At 50.0% G+C, this 17,945-nt stretch overlaps 1 protein-coding gene across 2 annotated transcripts in view; it reads right to left on the reverse strand.

Moving 5' to 3' along the window:
• Ctnnbip1 (catenin beta interacting protein 1) overlaps positions 1–17,945 on the reverse strand; it is a 56,946-nt gene that overhangs the window by 12,614 nt on the left and 26,387 nt on the right. Inside the window, exons 2-4 of one of the 2 annotated variants that reach the window (XM_042695684.1) lie at positions 11,716–11,800; positions 5,762–5,881; positions 4,993–5,083 (exon numbers count right to left, since the gene is read on the reverse strand). In XM_042695684.1, coding sequence (XP_042551618.1) covers positions 4,993–5,083; positions 5,762–5,857 — 187 coding nt within the window. In that variant the 5' untranslated portion in view covers positions 5,858–5,881; positions 11,716–11,800. Of the gene's footprint in view, positions 1–4,992; positions 5,084–5,761; positions 5,902–11,715; positions 11,801–17,945 lie in introns of both variants that reach the window. The other variant, XM_042695685.1, reaches the window with a different exon arrangement.

The raw sequence follows: 17,945 nt of genomic DNA on the forward strand, positions 1-17,945 counted from the left end.
TAGTAAGTTAACAGCTATAGCTAGATAGCAGGATTTAATCCATTATACTTTTTCCATGGCTTCTTCCTCTCCCCCATTTTCTGCAATGACCATGTATCACTTCATAGCATAGCCAGGAAAGGCAATCGATACACGCACATGCTCAGGAGGAACAGCACCAATGAGAAAGAATCAGGCTTGGCACTCTGCAGCCTGCTTCTCAAAGCTGCAGCTCCCCCCACCCCGCCCCCCTGCAGCCTGCCCTTCTCAGAAAGGCAACCTTCCCAGACAAGTATTGATTTCCTTTGGTTCAAAGCTAGGTCCTGCCTGGCTTCCAAGTCTGCTTGGCCACTGTGGGACCAGGAGATAGTGCGCACAGAACTCCCTGCTTTTCTAGACCATTACCTCCTATCCACTGTTGCATCCACCCATGCCCGGTACCTAGCAGAGCCCAGCCAGCCCCACTGACATAAGATTGGAAAGAAGCCACATCCCAAGCTCAATGGAGAAACCGAGACAGTATGACAGTTAATAGCCAAGGTATCCATGTGAGACAGGAAGGCCTGATCAAAGTTGCAAGAGGTGGGGGTCTAGGGCTGGACTCCTGGAAGCTGAAGGAAACACAGAGACAGAAAGGAGTGGACACTGGAAGTGCTGTTGTGGCTGAAGTGGTAGAGTGCTAGCTTTGAGCTGATAGAGCTGAGGGACAGCGCCCAGGCCCAGAGTTCAAGCCCCAGGACCGCACCCCCACCCCCCAAAAAAGAAGAAAGGAGTGGATACACTTGAAAGACAAAGAAAGAGGATGGGAGGGGGCCAAGGAGGACAGGGAAGCAAAGAAAAGGTGTCACACAGTGGTCTCCGCCCAGCAGAGGCCCGGTGGACCAAGAAGTGGGAGGGCCCACCATTCACCTGCCAGAATCACCCCAAAGGTGCAGGCCTATGCCCTAGGCACATCCAACACCTACTTGTACCCAGCAGACATGGCCAGGCTGCTGCTCAAATACACACTCCTCTAGCCGTGGTATGTGTATATGTGTGTAAGTACGTACTCCTAAACATGGCTGGAATCCAAGCAACAATGCTGAGTGCTGTCCCATGGGTGGGCTGCCCTGACCCTCTGTCTAGAGGAGTCCCAGGGGAATTGCAAACCTTTATCAGCTCTGGGAAGCCTAGAGCAGAACCCTGTCATCTGTTGAGGGACAGCACCACCTAGTGGACAGGAGGCACTCTTGCCATGCCCCCTTACCATACCACTCTGCTCCAGGGCATGGGGCTGATCAAACCTTGCTTGGTCCCTTCCCTTGCCTATGTAATGGGGGTACCAAGCTTTGGCTACCTGGGTTAACTATGATTTGCAGGAGGCTCTGAGAATCCCCAGGTCTGTGGGTTGAGGGAGAGGAAGGAGTGGCTGTGCCTAGAAAAGCTTTACCTATCTTCTGTTATTTTGTGTGAAGATAACCGCAAACAAACACAACTACACTTTCAGTTTAGTCCCTCCTTCTGGGGTTGTACATCTAAGGCAGGAGCTTATATTTAGGACTATGCCTTGAAGCTAAATGGCTCTCTGCTAGAATTCTAACCTGCCACCTCTCCATTGACAAAGCAATTGCTATTGTTAAGGAGTTGTACAAGGTGTTACAATTCTATATGTCCCTATCTCGACGTTTTTTTCCCCAGCAAGGCAAAGTTTACTTCCATTCAGAAGGATACGCGACTGGTAAGCACCCCTACATGGACTTTCTTTTTGGTGGGTCATGGGGCTTGAACTCAGGCCTGGGCACTGTCCCTGAGTTTTGCTCAAAGCTACTACTTTTGAGACACAGCACCACTTCCGTTTTTCTGGTGGTTAATTGGAAGTAAGAGTCTCACAGACTTTCCTGCTGAGGCTGGCTTTGAACAGTGATCCTCAGATCTCAGCCTTCTGAGTAGTTAGGATTACAGGTGTGAGGCATCAGTAATTGGTTTCCTTTTTTTTTCTTTTTTTCTTTTTGCAAATAGTCCCATTCAGACTTTTAACTAAAGCATAGAAGCTGGGGGATGTGGCTCAAGTGGTGGAGCATTCCCCTAGCCAGTATGAGGCTTTGAGTTCAAACCATGCCAGTATAATAAAAGATCAAAAACTTTTCTTTATATTAACCATCTGGTATGTACTGCATCAGCTTTTCTTTCTTTATTTTCCCTCCCCGCTCTCCTATGTGGCATTTGAACTCAGTGCCCAATACTTACTAAGTAACGAGGTGCTCTACCACTGAAGCCATACCCTAAGCATTTTTCTTTTTGTTTTAGGTGTTTTTCCAATAGAGTTTCTTGCTGGATCCAACTGTACTTCCTGTTTAGCTAGGATTACAGATGTGAACCACCGTACCCAGATTTTTTTTTTTTTTTTTTTTTTGTCAGTCATGGGGCTTGAGCTGGGCCTGGGCACTGTCCCTCAGCTCTTCAGCTCAAGGCAGGTGCTCTACCACTTGAGCCACAATGCCATTTCCAGTTTTATGGTGGTTAATTGGAGATAAGAGTCTCAGGGACTTTACTGCCCAGGCTGGTTTTGAACTGGGATCCTCAGATCTCAGCCTCCTGAATAGCTAGGATTACAGGCGTGTGCCACTGGCGCCGCCAGCTTGTTTTTTGAGAAAGGGTCTCAATTTTTTTTTTCCATCCAAGCTGGTTTCAAACTATGATCCTCCCATCTTTGCCTCTCACAGGAGTGAATCACCATGCCTGGCTCTCTATCAGCTCCTTCTTTTTGGCAGTACTGGGGCTTGAACTCAGGGCCTGTACTTGCTATGCAGACACTCTACCCACTTGAGCCACACCCCCTAGCCCTTTTTTGCCTTCATTATTTCTCGAGGAGGGTTTCACATGTATGTGATCTGCCTGGTTACACTTCTCACTTGGCTAGGATGACAAAGACCACCACACCACCTATCAATTGACTGAGATGGGTAGCCTCACATTTTTTCCTAGATTGGCTTTGAACTACAATCTTCTGTTCTCTGCCTCCTGAGTAGCTAAGGTTATAGGAATGAGCCACTGGTACCCAGCTGCTGGAACCTTTTGTTCATTTTTGAATAGGGTCTTGCATATTGCCTGGGCTAGTCTGTACCACGATCCTGCTCTTTATGCTTCTGTGAAGCTAGGATGACAGGCATGCACTGCCATTCCTGGCTTTTTATTATTTTAAGACAGAAATCCCCCTCCCCGACAATCTAGCCTTGAACTGTGATACTCCTGATCTCAGCCTCCCAAGTAGCTAGGATTACAGGCATAAGCCTTTTTGTTTCTATACAAACATAGGAGTAAGTGTATGTAACAGGGCATATGTGGTATATGCCTACTCTGATATCCAGTCCTACAATTTACTTTGATTTTTTTCCATTAAGAGCATACCACAAGGGCAACTCACAAGGGGTGTTCTTACCACACCAGCTCAAACAGGGAAATTCAGGGCCTCATAACCACCAGGGAAGGAAGGTGAGCCCCTAGGGACTTATAAGGCTTAGGTTTTCAGGTAGACCTGAAGAGAGGGCCCATACTGGAAACCTACACTAGCCCTGGAGGAAAACGTGCCTGGCTCAAGAAACCCTGAGGGCTGGGAAGGTGGCTCAGTGGTAGAGCGCTTGCCTTGCATGCATGAGGCCCTGGGTTCAATTCCTCAGCACCACATAAGCAAAAAGAAAAAAAAAACCGGAAGTGGCGCTGTGGCTCAAGTGGTAGAGCGCTAGCCTTGAGCTGAAGAGCTGAGGGACAGCACCCAGGCCCAGAGTTCAGGCCCTACGACTGGACCCGAAAAAAAAAAAAAAAAAAGAGACCCTGAGAGGGTGGAGCTGACTGTACACAGCTTGGCCATATTGTTGCTTAGCATATAGTATGCCTGAGTAGGCATGTCTGGGCAGGCTATGCATGTTAAGCATCGTCCTAGGCTGCCATGTGAGCCACTGGAGTGGTCTGGAAGGTTTCTGCTGAGCTGGGTACACAGGATGGGTCACACCCAACATCAGTGCTTGGGAACCAGCCTCTGTGCCAGCCAGGTAGAGAACACACGAAACATCCAGAATAACCAGGGTGTGCCAGATCTTCTGTTCTCCCTAGCAGCATCAACAGTGTGGCAAATGTAGCTCTTAGCACTCTGCTCTAGGAGTCGATCCTGTCTGGACAGGTTGTGGATGTCCATTATTATGACCAATAATCTCAACAAAGCAGAAAGCAGAAAGTGCTATGTGGAGTTGTGGGTTAGAATGTCAGGCACAGTGTGGGATAAGCCATCTAGAGAGAAAGCCTCATAAGTGATTGAGGGACACAGAACTGCTGGCTAGCCTCATCTGGGACGATGAGGACAGGCCGTGAGGAGCTGCTCTGGAGAAAGAGTAGACTTGCATCCCGGCTCCCCAGTAACTGGTTGCATGATCAAGGGCAAAGAGAAATTGCTTCCTTGCTGCTCACTGGAAGTAATCCACTAGTCACTAGCTATAGTTAAATGAAGTGATGGGTATCAATCACTTGACACAGTGACTGTCATGCAATGTCATGCAATATACACTCAAATGATACTTATGACCGTGACTGACAGAACTCCCTTTGGGCACACAGACATCTAGGCCTTCTGGGGCAACACTCCTGGCCACATCCAGGGCCATTCCGGTTTCATGGCCTGTGCCCAGGCGACAGTGACAGTGCTGTGCTGGTATACAGGACAGTTTCAATGTTCCTGAACAAGGTGCTAGGTGGCAGGGGTCAGGCTGGAAGTTAAGGAAATGTAGCAACTAGACCCTCTGAAGCTACAAGGCTCCCAGACAGCTCCATTTCTTGCCTCTTCCAGGCCTACAAAGGGACCCATCTTCTGCCTTGTTGGGTCCTTGATTCCCAATGCCTATGGAAGGAGATAACACTGGGTAGGAGCCTCTATGTGGGGACGTGAGGGGGATAAAGCCTTTCCTTGTCCGCCCCAACTCCCTGGATCACCATCTAGCTTTCCACAGAACCACTGGGATCTCTGGGCCATGGCCCTGAACTCACCCTGGTCGATAGAGTGCTGAGGCAGTTGGCTGAGCTGGCTGCTGACCACCCCGGCGTAGGTGCGCAGGAACTCCTCCTCACTGGCCGTTAGCTGCAGGGTGAGAGCACCATTGTAAGGGGCAGCACATACCTGCTCCCTGGAAGGCCCTGGCCCAGGCCTGCCTGCCCCCACTGAGTGCATTTCCTTTGGCTCTGTGGGCCCTTCAGTCCCAGCGTGAGCACTCTCTCCTCACTAGACACCTGTTCCCTGGGCCTATAGGCCTTGCCACTTGGACAGTGTCTGAGATCGGTGTCTAGTCTTGGTACTGAGCCAGGGGAAGACGTAGGTCCTGCTCAGAGATGATGGTCAATGGGAAATTCCAATCCCTTCTCTTTTCTAAAGTTGGCCACACCTGCTTGTCTGCTGTTCTCCTCAGTGCCTGCCTTGCCCAGCTGCCCTGCACATGCCCTCCTGGGAGAACACACTATGAGGGGTTGGTGGAGGGGAAGACAGGAGGGTCAGGGCCTTCAGGGCCTTCACCCTCCTGGGCCCAAACATGTCACGTCAGTGGGAAGGCTACCCTCCGCGGTGCCTCAGAAGTGGGCAGGCTGTGCTCTCTCCCGGGGGGGGGTGGGGGTGGGTGCTGAACTGCACACAGAGCTAAGCCATAGGCCCACAATTCCTTCCCAGACCAGTGCAGCCACCCCATAGGTGGCTGGGCATGGCATCCCTTCCAATTCAGGGCAGCAGGTACCCTCCCCGGGAGGCTGTTCCCCACCACACACTCACGTTTGACCCCATCTTCCTCAGCATGAGCAGCACGCGGACTTTCTGCTGAATGTACATCTCCTCCGGACTCTTCCCGGGTGCTCCCTCACGGTTCATCCCCCTGCCCAGCTCCGGGGACTCCTGCAGAGGACAGGGCAGCACTGGGGAGAAAGGTGGTCAGAGTGAGACATACTCATGGATCGATGCTATAGGCGATGCGCGTCTTTCCCACGTAGGCCCTTCCCACCTGACGTCTCACTTCTGGAGGCGATGGTGAGCTGCCCAGTCCCACTCTTGCCCTATCCACTCCAATGAACCTGTTTCACTCAGCAGCTTATTCCCGGGCAGGGGCTGGAGGAAGCTGCTGGGCAAGCCTGCCACTTCTGTGCATAAGGCTGTTAAGTTGGGGAGAGAGCAGACCAGACTTCAGGCCAGCTTTAGCTTCCAGCTTCCCCACAGCAAGACTCCTACCAGGGCTGCAGAAAATGCAGAGTGCATGAAAAGCAAGCAACTGGCACATCTGCAGAAGTAGTATGATCTCAGGTGGCTGGCTTGGGCATTTGGCTGAGATCAGTGCCCAGCCCCCAGACCTAGAGACAGCTCTCTGTACAGAAGCCCCTGCCGAGTTCAAGAGGCCAGCTCCTGGGCTGGGCTCCAAGAAGTCCTTCAAGGGGGAGAGGAGGCCCCAAGGTAGAGAGGCAGAGGCACTGACAGAGTTGGCTTGCCCCTGTGCTCACAAACCCACCCCACCTGTCACAGGGCAGCTGTTAAGGCCAGCAGTTGTGTCCAGGTGTTTCAGGCCTGACGTGCAGCTAGGCACCGGGAGAGAAGCCCAGGGCCTCCTCCAGGAGGAGCTGGAGGAGAGAGGCGAGTGTGGAGGGGCTTGGGTTACACACTTGTAACTCCTGGATGAGTCAGAAATAACACAGCAGCAGCTGGTGTGTGTAGGGGGGGAAAGTTCATCAGTCCCGGAGCCAAGGAGCTGCACAAGGAACTAGGAACAGGGCTGACAGGCCAACACTCCTCACTCCTGATGTGGGCTGCCCTCAAAGGCCTGCAAGCCCTAGACGAGGGTTTCACCCAGGTAGGACGGCATTCTGTGCCAGAGCCTGGGCCTGGGCCTGGGCAGCAGCCGCCTCCCTGTCGACAGTTATCAATGCTCATCCCCCAAAACCTAATTCCTTACTGGTCCTAAAAAATTGGGCCAAGAGCCGGGTGCTGGTGGCTCATGCCTGTAATCCTAGCTACTCAGGAGGCTGAGATCTGAGAATCACAGTTCAAAGCCAGCCCCGGGCAGGAAAAGTCCATGAGACTCTTATCTCCAATAAACCACCAGAAAATCATAAGTGGCACTGTGGCTCAAGTGGTAGAGCTCCTGCCTTGAGCTGAAGAGCTGAGGGACAGCGCCCAGGCCCAGAGTTCAAGCCCCATGACCACCACCACCAACAACAAAAATAATGGGTCAAGTAGGGCTACATTATGGCTGTGCACATTATGCAGCTTGGGGCTTATTCCAGATCCTTCCTTCACACCTTTAAATGCCCAGACTCCAGGTGCTTTTCTTCTACTGTTTGCAAATAACAACTTGAAAAACAGGGAAAAAGGAGCAACTGCCTCAAACATTGTCTTGGGGGGAACATGCCAGCCTTCAGACAGCCCTTACTTCCCAAAAGGCTGTGCAGAAAAGTGTGGTTCTAGGGTAATACTTCTCCAGTCACACCATTCTCTTCTGCACTCACATAACACTGTTGACCTGAGGTGGGACCCTATACAAACACACAAAGAGTGAGCCATATCTTGAGCGTGGATCGTGTGACCTTATCTCCTCCCTGATGGCCCTCACCACTTCCTCCTTACCTTCACTTCCTCTCCTCTCCTTTCCCCTAATTAGTAGACAGAACCATTTAAAAAGATCAGAAGAGGGCCAACTGGACACTGGTGTCTTATGCCTGAGGTCCTAGCTATTCAGGAAGTTAAGAGCAGATCAGTTCAAAGCCAGAACATGCAGAAAAGTTCTCAAGACTCTATCTCCAATTAACCAGTAAAATGCTAGACTACAGGTGTGGTTCAAGGATTGGGTGGGAAAAGCCGAGCAAGAACACAAGGCCCTGAGTTTAAGCTACTGAATAAATACCAGAAGAGATGACATCACTCCCTGCCTAATCCTACCAGAAAATACACACTTCACCCATGCTCCTGATCTAGTCCGCCTCTCCCTACTCCTCCTCTTGGATGTCCCCACACACAGAATCCTCTGAGCCTGGAATTGGCTTCTGATCAAACTCCACTTGAGCTTTCCTCTCCAGAGAAGCTTCTGACAGCAAAATAGAACCTGATTCTGTGCCCCACCCCAGTCTTCCTGGTTATAGGCCTGTCAACAGTGTCCCAGTTTTCTGAGTACCTGCTTATCATCTCTCCCATGCCTTGCTAGAAGACCTGGGCTGTATCCACTTTACTTCCCCCATCATCCTGGAGCCTGGAACCTGGCAGGAAGCGTAGTCAACACTGCCCAGTTAGTTGAGTGAACAGGGCAACAGCCTACAGTATCTAAGCTTCCTCATCTTTATGATATTTACAATTCAGAACCAAATGTATTGTTGGAGGGTAGCTTCTGCAAGCAGCTCTGAAGGCTAGCAGCTGTGTCCTGATGCCATGGCGCTGACCTGTAGTGAGGCACCAGAGACACCCAGACCCTCACAAGGAGGCGCTAGAAGAGAAAGGTAGATAATCCCAGTCGCTTATGAACAAATTTAGCTTTTCCAAAGAACTCTAATTTCCAACATACTTGGTTGCCTGAGCTACTATATTCTCCAGAGGACATCAGGCATGTTCCTCCAAGCCTTGAAACCGTGAAGCAGGGATCCCAGGAGCAAAAACCTTCCAATTCTGTCCTGAGCCCAAGGGCTAGTTTACGACTGTGAAAGACACGAAGGGATGCAAGAGACTGGCCACTAGGTGTCGCCCCACCCAAGACCGCTTGAGTTGCAGGGTGTCCTTATCACCCCATAGCTAGTATGGGAAACAGGTGCCTTGCAGGGGCTGCCTTTATTCTAAACCACTGTTACAAATCACATCCAGTCAGCCTGGCTCCATTCATTCCAAACGCCAGCCCTATCCGGGCAAGGAGTGGTCTGGCTTGTGCTGTCCTGTCCGTGGGACCTCTTTCTTGTTGCTGGAAGCACGCGAGGGTGAGACTAGGGCATCTCTTCTGCATCATGGAATCATTTCACGCAGGGCCCACATTACAAACAATCCTACCCTCTCCCCGGGGAATGGCTTGTCATCTCATCCCCTTGCCCGTGGCAGCCTAGTTCCCAGGACACCTCATATTGATTTTGAAGGGTTGATGACTGCTCGCAGCCATAGCTTGAGTTGTCAGCCAGAGTTGACTGGGTCTTTGGAGCTGATCATTTCCACTTCAACATATTTCCCTGGCAGAGCTGTTTGTTCCTCCTCCAGGAAACTCCTCATTTGACATTTCTACAAATTCTGGTCACCTAGCATTTTCAAGCTCTTGCTTTCAGCTGATTCTTCCTGCCTAGGGCTGGATCTGGGGCAGAACATGACCAGAAGTGCATGTTTATACCCTTCACACACCAGCTTAAATGCTCTAGAAATGCCGTGATGCATTGACATGATTCTGTCCTAATCTGCAATAAGGATGTCAATGTGACGAGAATTAATAATTGAAAAGGATAAATCATAATCAACTCAAACAACACAGGCATCGCAGCCAAGGGTATACTACAAGCATATCACAGCATGTTGAAGTTTGTTGCCTAGCCAAGCAAATGTGCTATTAAATTTTCATCACAATTGTGACAAGCATCACATTAACTTGAAATCGAGAATTCTTATTTCTCCCTGTAGTAAAAGAACTGGTCTCCATTAAAACATGTGTAAATTACATAAGCTCTGCTACTAATTTAGATGCTAATTATTCATCCAAATTTAAGAATCAAAAATAACGATGCTTCCCAATTGTGGTCTTGGCTATCCCTATCATCCAAAATAGGGCAGCACCTTCCTTCCAAATTTTTCCAAGAAAAATTCTCAGCATTAGTCAAAGATGAGCCAAGAGGGCTAGGAAGGTAGCTCAGTGGTAGAGTGCTTGCCATGCATGCATGAGGCCCTGGATTCCATTCCTTAGCACCCATAAACAGAAAAAGCTGGAAGTGGTGCTGTGGCTCAAGTGGTAGAGCGCTAGTCTTGAGCTGAAGAGCTGAGGGACAGCACTCAGGTCCAGAGTTCAGACCCCACGACTGACCAAAAAAAAGAAAAGAAAAAAGATTCACAGAGCAAACAACTGTGGAGCTGCAACTCTGAGAGGCCCCTGCACGCTCTGGGAGATACCCCAGATGTCTGCACAGATGCCACCCTGCCTCTACATGAACCTAATATTGACTACCACATGATCTTCAGCTTTTGAGACACTGATCTCACCTTAGAAGTCGGTACCTAGAGAACAAGACAAGAATGTGACATGCAGGCTGGCACCAGTGGCTCATGCCTGTAATCCTAGCCACTCGGGAGGCTGAGATCTGAGGATCGTGGTTCAAAGCCAGCAGGGGCAGGAAAGTCTGTGAGACTCTTACCTCCAATGAACCACCAGAAAACCAGAAGTGGCGTTGTAGCTCAAGTGGTAGCCTTGAGCTGAAGAGCTGATGGACAGCACCAGGCGCAGAGTTCAAGCCCCACAACCGACAAAAAAAAAAAAAAAAGAATGTGACACGCAGCCATCAGAGGCTGGGTGGCTTGGGCTATCTTCTGGGTTTCCCATCTTGGAAATGCAACTGATTCTGGTAAGAGCTTGGAAAGCTAGTTCCCCTTTGATGGGCTCAAGTGGCTCTGAATACAATCAGTTATCTGCACTTATTTTTTTTTTTTATTTATAAATGGGAACTAATGCTGTTTGTATACCCACAATTACATAAAGTAGAATATCTATACACATAGGAGTCTTGCACCTGCTAAGAAAATACCATATAACCTAGGCCAGGACAGACCACATGGATGAGTCCTTTAGGTACACAAGGCACTTGTGAATTCTGGGTCATAGCAATTGTCTCTTGTTTTGTACATTTAAAAATACACCATAAGAGCCAGGTGCCAGTAGTTCACACCTGTAATACTAGCTATTCAGGAGACTGAGATCTGAGAAGTGCAGTTCAAAGCCAGCCTGAGCAGGAAAGTCTGTGAGGTTCTTACGTTCCTCCACCATCAGGTAAACCCTACAGGAACCCACAAAGCAATTAATTGCTCTGTTATTCCTGCAGGTATCAAAGCATCAAAATACCAAGGAATCCCAAGAACTTCAACCCAAGTCTCCACCAAAAAAAGCTAAAATCGGAGCTGTGATTCAAGTGGTAGACCTGAGTACAAAAGCTCACGGACAGCGCCCAGGCTTGAGTTCAAGCACAGAACTGGCACGCACGCATGCACACAACACACACACATAGACACACACCACATATATCTATATGAGGACTGGGGGTACAGCTCAGCATTGGAGCTTTTGTCTAGCATAGGTAATACCCTGGGTTCCACCCTTAGCACTACAACAACAACAATAAAATACATCAAATGCTTACACATAAAAGGATATACACATTTTCACCAAGTTTCTATCAGACAAAAATACATCATCTAATTGTGTGACTAGTAGAGTTTATATAAAATATCAACCCAGAGTCTATACAAATCTTAGCCTGAAGAGAGGGCAACCCCACATTTACCTTATGAACCCACACATTAGAGGGGAGCAGCTCAGTGGAACAGCCTGTGCTGACTCTGCATAGGCCCTGGGTTCAGTGCCCAGGACCATCGAGGGGGGAGAAAGACCCCCTACATTCGAGGAATGTATGGTAAAGGAAATGGAGAAAGGAAACTTGGGGAGTTAAGCTGCTGGTCAGCCCTGCCTCTACCCAGCACTGTCCCATGACTACACAGCAGGCACCTTCCCCTCAGGTCCTTACCTGCTTCTGGAAATTAACTTCAGGCAAACAAGTGCTGAACTGTGAGGGCAAGGCTGCAGCCAGGAAGAAATAGGAAGGCGGTGCCCTGTGGAAACAGAACATGGGTTATGGGAGGAGTGGGAAGGCCCTGGAGGCCCATGTACACGCCCGTACTGAAGGAACCAGACTCCTGGCGGGAAGCTCATGGCCTGGGACTCTGCCAGAGTCCAGAAATACCTGTGTATCAGGCAAGCCCAGGGGACCTGCTCCAACACCTCCAGGACTAAGTGCTGACTGCAGCACACGGACCTGTCATTCCCGGCTGAAGCAGGTCGGCCTGTTTGACACCACACACCTCTCCCCTGGGTTAGTCATCAGTCTAGAGACATCATGGACCAGAATGACTCAGTGCAACAGCTGAGGGATGAGTCTCACATCTGCAAGAGATGATGCCCCACCCACCAAGCACACATGTGCGCCAACGGAGCATCTGTCCACCTGGGCCAACCTCAACCGGCACAGACACGTTATACATACCCAAAAGTACAGTGACACTTACTCACACGCCAGCCAGCCTAGCTGCAGTAGCCGAAGTGCTACTCAACACCCTTCCTCCAGGAATGGAAGAATACTGCTTTCTTTGCTAATGCCTCCCCACATAGCCCCTTCACCCGGCAGGCTACTACAGAGAAGCACAGCCGGCTGAGGGATGGGAGTAGGAGCCCTGCTGGCTGGCCCGCAGTGCACAGACCTCCTGAGACCACCTCTGAACCTACCTCTCAGAGCACCTTACTTAAAGGCAGCCTCTCAGCACGCGGGCCTACCGTAAGAGGCTTGAGGACATCACTAAGAAATGGGTTTTGTGGACAGCATAAGAGCTAGGATAGCTTGGAAAACCCTCCTCCACTGTCCTCAATGACCCTCTGTTTTTTGATGCTGATCCTAGCGCTTGAACTCAGGGCCTACATGCTGTCTCTGAGATTTTGTGCTCAAGGATAGCACTCTACCACTTGAGCCACAGTTCCATTTCCAGCCTTTTGGTGGTTAATTGGAGCTAAAGAGTATCACAGACTTTCCTGTCCAGGTTAACTGTGACTGTGATTCCCAGATTTGAGCCTCCTGTGTGGTTAGGATTACAAGTGGGAGCCACCTGCACCAGTGACTTTTGCCCAGAAAGCTGTGTGTGTCTAAGGGCTGAGAAAGATATGTTTTCCAGAGGAAGTGGGACTTCAAAGGCCTCTTCTAAAATCCAGCATCTCTCTAAGCCTCAGACCCTCTGCTGTGTGTGTCCTTCCATCCAGAGGATGGCTCTGGGAATGAAGAGCCACCATCCACCCTGCCACTCGCCTCTACCATCAGGCAAGCCCCACAGGAACCAACTATTTATAGCAACTAATTGCTCTGTTAGTCCTGCAGGTATCAAAGCATCAAAATACCAAGGAACCCCAGGAACTTCAACCAAATCTCCACATTCCTTCAAAAAGAGATGAAAAGAGAGTCTTTGCATACTTCTGAAGGACTTTAATTTCTTCAGTTACGGCGACGGCTAATTGTCTCTTCCGGCTATAAGGTCAGGCTCTTCCAAGGAGCAGAGGAGAGCTGTCATGCAGGACATTAAGGGAAGGGGTCAGAAGAACAGACTGACCAGGGGTGACCAGTCAACTGTCCCAGCTGTCATTTTAGAATTAGGTCAGAAAGAAAACTGAGGCTCAAGGTACCTGGGCCTGGCACAGGTCAGACCGTGAGTGTGCACCGGGAGCTGGCTCTGCCTCCGGTCAGCTACTACTGACTGGCTGTGCAGCCTGAGGCCAGTCAGAGACCCATCACCCTTCTCTGCTCTTTGCTTCACCATTCGTTCCTGGCCAGTCTCCCCGGAGGACATGAAATGAGAGACAGATAGCTTTATGGACTGAAGGCTGGGATGTGGCACTTGACCCCATATTTGGCTTTCTTCTTTGCTGGCACCACATACAAGGCATTTGTGGATTTCCTGACTGTGAGCTACCTAGCTTGCTTACTTCCTTTCCCTCCTTCTTTTCTTCTTCTTCTTTTATATTTTTTAAAGTACTGGGGATCAAAGCCAGAGGCCTCAGACACGCTAGGCAAGCTATATCCCTACCGCCCCACCCCCACTCTGAAATTCTTTTTGTTGTTGTTGTTGGTTGTGGGGCCTGAACTCTGGGCCTGGGCACTGTCCCTCAGCAATTCAGCTCAAGGTAAGCGCTCTTCTACTTAAGCCACAATGCCACTTCCAGCTTTTTCTGCTTATGTACTGCTGAGGAATCAAACCCAGGGCCTCATGCATGCAAGGCAAGCACTCTACCACTGAGCCACCTTCCCAGCCCCATTCTTAATGACTTTTGAGCAAAAAGCCCTACCCTGGATCCTACAAATTACACAGCTGATCTAGAGTGCAAAACAGAGGTCGAAGTGACTGCCAAGGGCCCTACAGCTGAGGTACACACTATCTGGACTCAAGAAGCTTTGTCAAACCATTCTAGGTACACACTGCACCAGGACTGGGGAATAGAGATACAGAAGGAGGCTATGATGCAGAACCTGCCTCCAGAGATGACCAAATGATTGAGGAAACCACATTACACCCAGAGAAGGCAGCACAAATAAGGTATGTCAGGTTAAAACATGAGCATTCTGAGTGTCAACCATAAAACCACACGCTGTTTCATGTGCTATCCCTGAGCTCAGAGACAGGAGGGAGAGCAAGAGGGTGACAAAGCTCTTCAAGAATACAGGGTCAGGACTAAGTTACCAATGACAGGGGGTGGGGGTACAGTCACTGAGCTGGCCTTTAATGGATGAATAGGAGTTGGCTTGAGGAGAAGAAGAGGAAGGGGCAGGGCACAGACATTCACCCAACAAGAGAGAATATACTAGATCCACTTGTGATAAGGGCATACATTACCAGTCAACCCCACGACAACGCATCTCCAACACTTTAACACACAGGATGGATGTGCAAGGAGCCTAGCGTATGCGCTGCTGAGAGCCAGGACGACAGCCATGGCTGTGAGAGAGGCTGCGTGGTCCAGTGATGGTGGAAAATAAGCCAGGCAGCTAGGACTGAGAAGTCCACATAGGTTCAGAAGCAGAAGGATGATGAGAGTAAGCAGGTGCTACAGTGAGAATCGCAAAGCATTCTGAATCCAGAATCCAATTAGGGACCAATACCGGGGTCTCCTGAGTAGTTCTGAGATGGAACAGGGCTTTTGGCAGAAGGGGGGTGAGGGATTGAACAGCAGTAGGCACCTCTTACACAACAACTCATGCACAACAGTGAGCACATAGGAAGGACCTAGGCTCTAGCAGGAACGCAAAAGGGCAAAGGTTGGTCTGGGGCCAGGATATCAACTGTGGAAGGTCCAGGCTGCCATGAGACATCAGGCCCTGGTCAGGGGGTGAGTGAGCAGAGTGAAGTGAGATTTGCTTGGCTCAGTATGACACCTGAGTGCAACTGAAGGACAAAGTGAGGAGAAGGACTCCAATTGAGAGCCGCTTCTAGGGAGGTGAGAGGATTGATTTCCAAGAAGGGAACATGAAGGACGAGAGAGGCCAGCCATGCTTGCCTGTGCACCCCCCCAATTCCATCATCACAGCACTTATTAAGCATTAACCCAGTGAGTACTAAGGAGCCCCCTCCCCACACCCAGCCCCAACAGTCAGGGATGCTTAGGCAGCATAACCCTTGGCTCCAAAGACAGGTCTGGGATCCCAGCTTCCTCTTCTTCTTCCACTGAGTGTGCCTTCCAGGAACTCAGAGGACCACCTATCACCTCCAAGGGCAGGACTGAGGTACAGTCTTATTGGCCTTTGTACCTGCCTGGCTCCTGAACTGCATGTGGTCTCCTATGACTAGCTTGAACCTTGTGCATAATCTCCCTTACTCCTATTTGCCTCCTCTACATGGGATCGGCTGACATAATGGAGGGGCTCTGCAAGATAGATACTGTGGGTGGTCTCCACAAAGACATCAAGGAAGAAAGAGGGCTGAAGATGCTGCGGGAATCGCATCACAAAGGACGAGACGGGTAGGAGTACAGAAAAGGCCCACACAGAGCAGAGTGGTTTAGGAAAGGCATGGCTGACTTGGCTAGGCCTCAATAGGGTGATCACCAAGCACTCACTCTCTTTGTCTCTGTGTGTGTTTCATATTGCTGTGGCAGTGGCTATGGTGACTAGATTTCAAGGCAGGATCACCTGGAGAACTGTACCAGACAATTGGGAAGGCCTCAATGAGCGCTGCCCAGGCCTTCCTGCTGCCCAGTGGCTTGGGGGAAGGAGGGAACCTGCTCAGTGAAGGACACCTGGGGTCTGGGCAGCATGGGCAGCCCTCTCTCCAACCACAGGACAGGAACTAAAAGGGAGACAGATCAGCTGCCTCTAGCATATAACCTGGAGGTATATATAAACCAGGATCTCGGGTTGTAGGCACAGTCTGCTACCCAAAGAAGCCCGAGGAAGATGGGGAGGGAGCAAGTTCCATCTTGCATGGTGGTCACACATGCTCATGTGCCCGTCTCCCATGACCGGCCTGAGCCAGGTGGCACTGAAGTGAGCCATAGTCTTTCTTCTCTATTCCACCTCTCACTGTGTGATACACAGAAATACGGTACAGATCATGCTAAGTCAAAAAAAGAAACACACAAAAGAACACAGAAACCAACACCAAGCAGTCACATAAACAGAGGCTGGAATTCTACGAAATGAGATTACTTCACACCAGGCAGTGCAGAGCTCTGCAGCCGAATACCAGACACCAGGGGAGGGGGCACCAGAGCGCGCTGTTGTAAGGCAGCATCCTGCCAGACACCAATGTGGCCTCGGGGAAATGTGTCCAATCATTCCATCAATAAACTTATGGAATACTTACTATGTGCTGCTTGTCAGTGAACAGTTAAAATTCGTTTTCTGTGCATTCTAGTCAGAGGGCAGATCAGACGGTAAAGAAAAAAGGAGTAATGGATAAATAACAGGTAGTGAGGGAAAGGGGGAAAGGGCAGGTATTATGATAAAACCAGCAAGGTGGGGCGACCAGGAGGGTTGGAGGGTGAAAACAGTGAGAGGGTACACTGGGAAGCAAAGCTGGGCAGTGGTTCTAGAATGTGGTGGGAAAATATGGAACAGGGCCATGGAGGCCTCTGTGACCTCTATGTGACCTTCACAAACAAGGCAGCCACTGTGGAGCTAGGTCCTCTGGAATGCTTGGTCTTACTTGGGCTAGCAGGGCCACCCTGACTGCAGAAACCGAAAAGTGGTCACGGGGAGAGAGCAGAGGTAATGGTGGGAATCCAGGTGAAGCTGCTGGTCAGGGTATGTGGCAGTCAGCTGGGACACATGTACATGCAGGCTTGCTGCCTTGCCCAGAGGAGGGGTGGGGGAAGAGAAGGGGAGATCAAGGGCATGTGGTGGCGGCTCCCAGGTTGTCTGGTTAAACAACAGGTCTTGGGGCTGGGAAGGTGGCTCAGTGGTAGAGTGCTTGCCTTGCATGCATGAGGCCCTGGGTTTGATTCCTCAGCACCTCAAAAGCAAAAAGGAAAAAGCCAGAAGTGGCGCTGTGGCTCAAGTGGAAGAGCGCTAGCCTTGAGCTGAAAAGCTAAGGGACAGCACCCAGGCCCAGAGTTCAGGTCCCATGACGGGACCCAAAAAAAAACAACAGAAGATTTGTGTTCTGATCTCAACTAAGAAGGGGAAGATGCAAATAGAGCAATTTAGGGGAATAATTAGGGGGTTTTGTTTGTTTTGTTTTTCTCCTGCTTAGGATCTAGGAACCCAGGGCCCTGAGCATACTAGGCAATTATTCTACTATTGAAGTCTGCCTCCAGCTCCAGCCTCGCCCATTTATAAGCATGGTACTGCCTCAAGGGCAGTGGTAAAAAGTAGATGAAGTAACATAAAAGCAACACTCAGTGCTTGGTAACAAATACTAGTTACTAATGGTAAGATGAGAAGACCACCGGAAACAAGCACACAATAAGAGTTCAAAGCCTTCATTTACTCCCTTCTTTCTCCAAGTTTACCCATTTAGCTCCCAAATGGCTCAAGGAATGAAAGGGATGAAGAACTGAGGAAGGAAGGACCTCAGTTCTGTGTTCAAGTCACCCTGAGTCATTGAGGATACTTTGTAGCGGGGCATATCATCCTCGGCGTTATGAATATGTTACACCTTGTTGTGGGGCTGAGCATTGTCCTATGGTCAGCAGCACCTCAGGCCTCTACCTACCAGATGCCAGCAG

Source organism: Dipodomys spectabilis, unplaced genomic scaffold (genome assembly GCF_019054845.1).
Source record: "Dipodomys spectabilis isolate Male_0828 unplaced genomic scaffold, ASM1905484v1 ptg000188l, whole genome shotgun sequence".
NCBI classification, from domain to species: Eukaryota; Metazoa; Chordata; class Mammalia; order Rodentia; family Heteromyidae; genus Dipodomys; species Dipodomys spectabilis.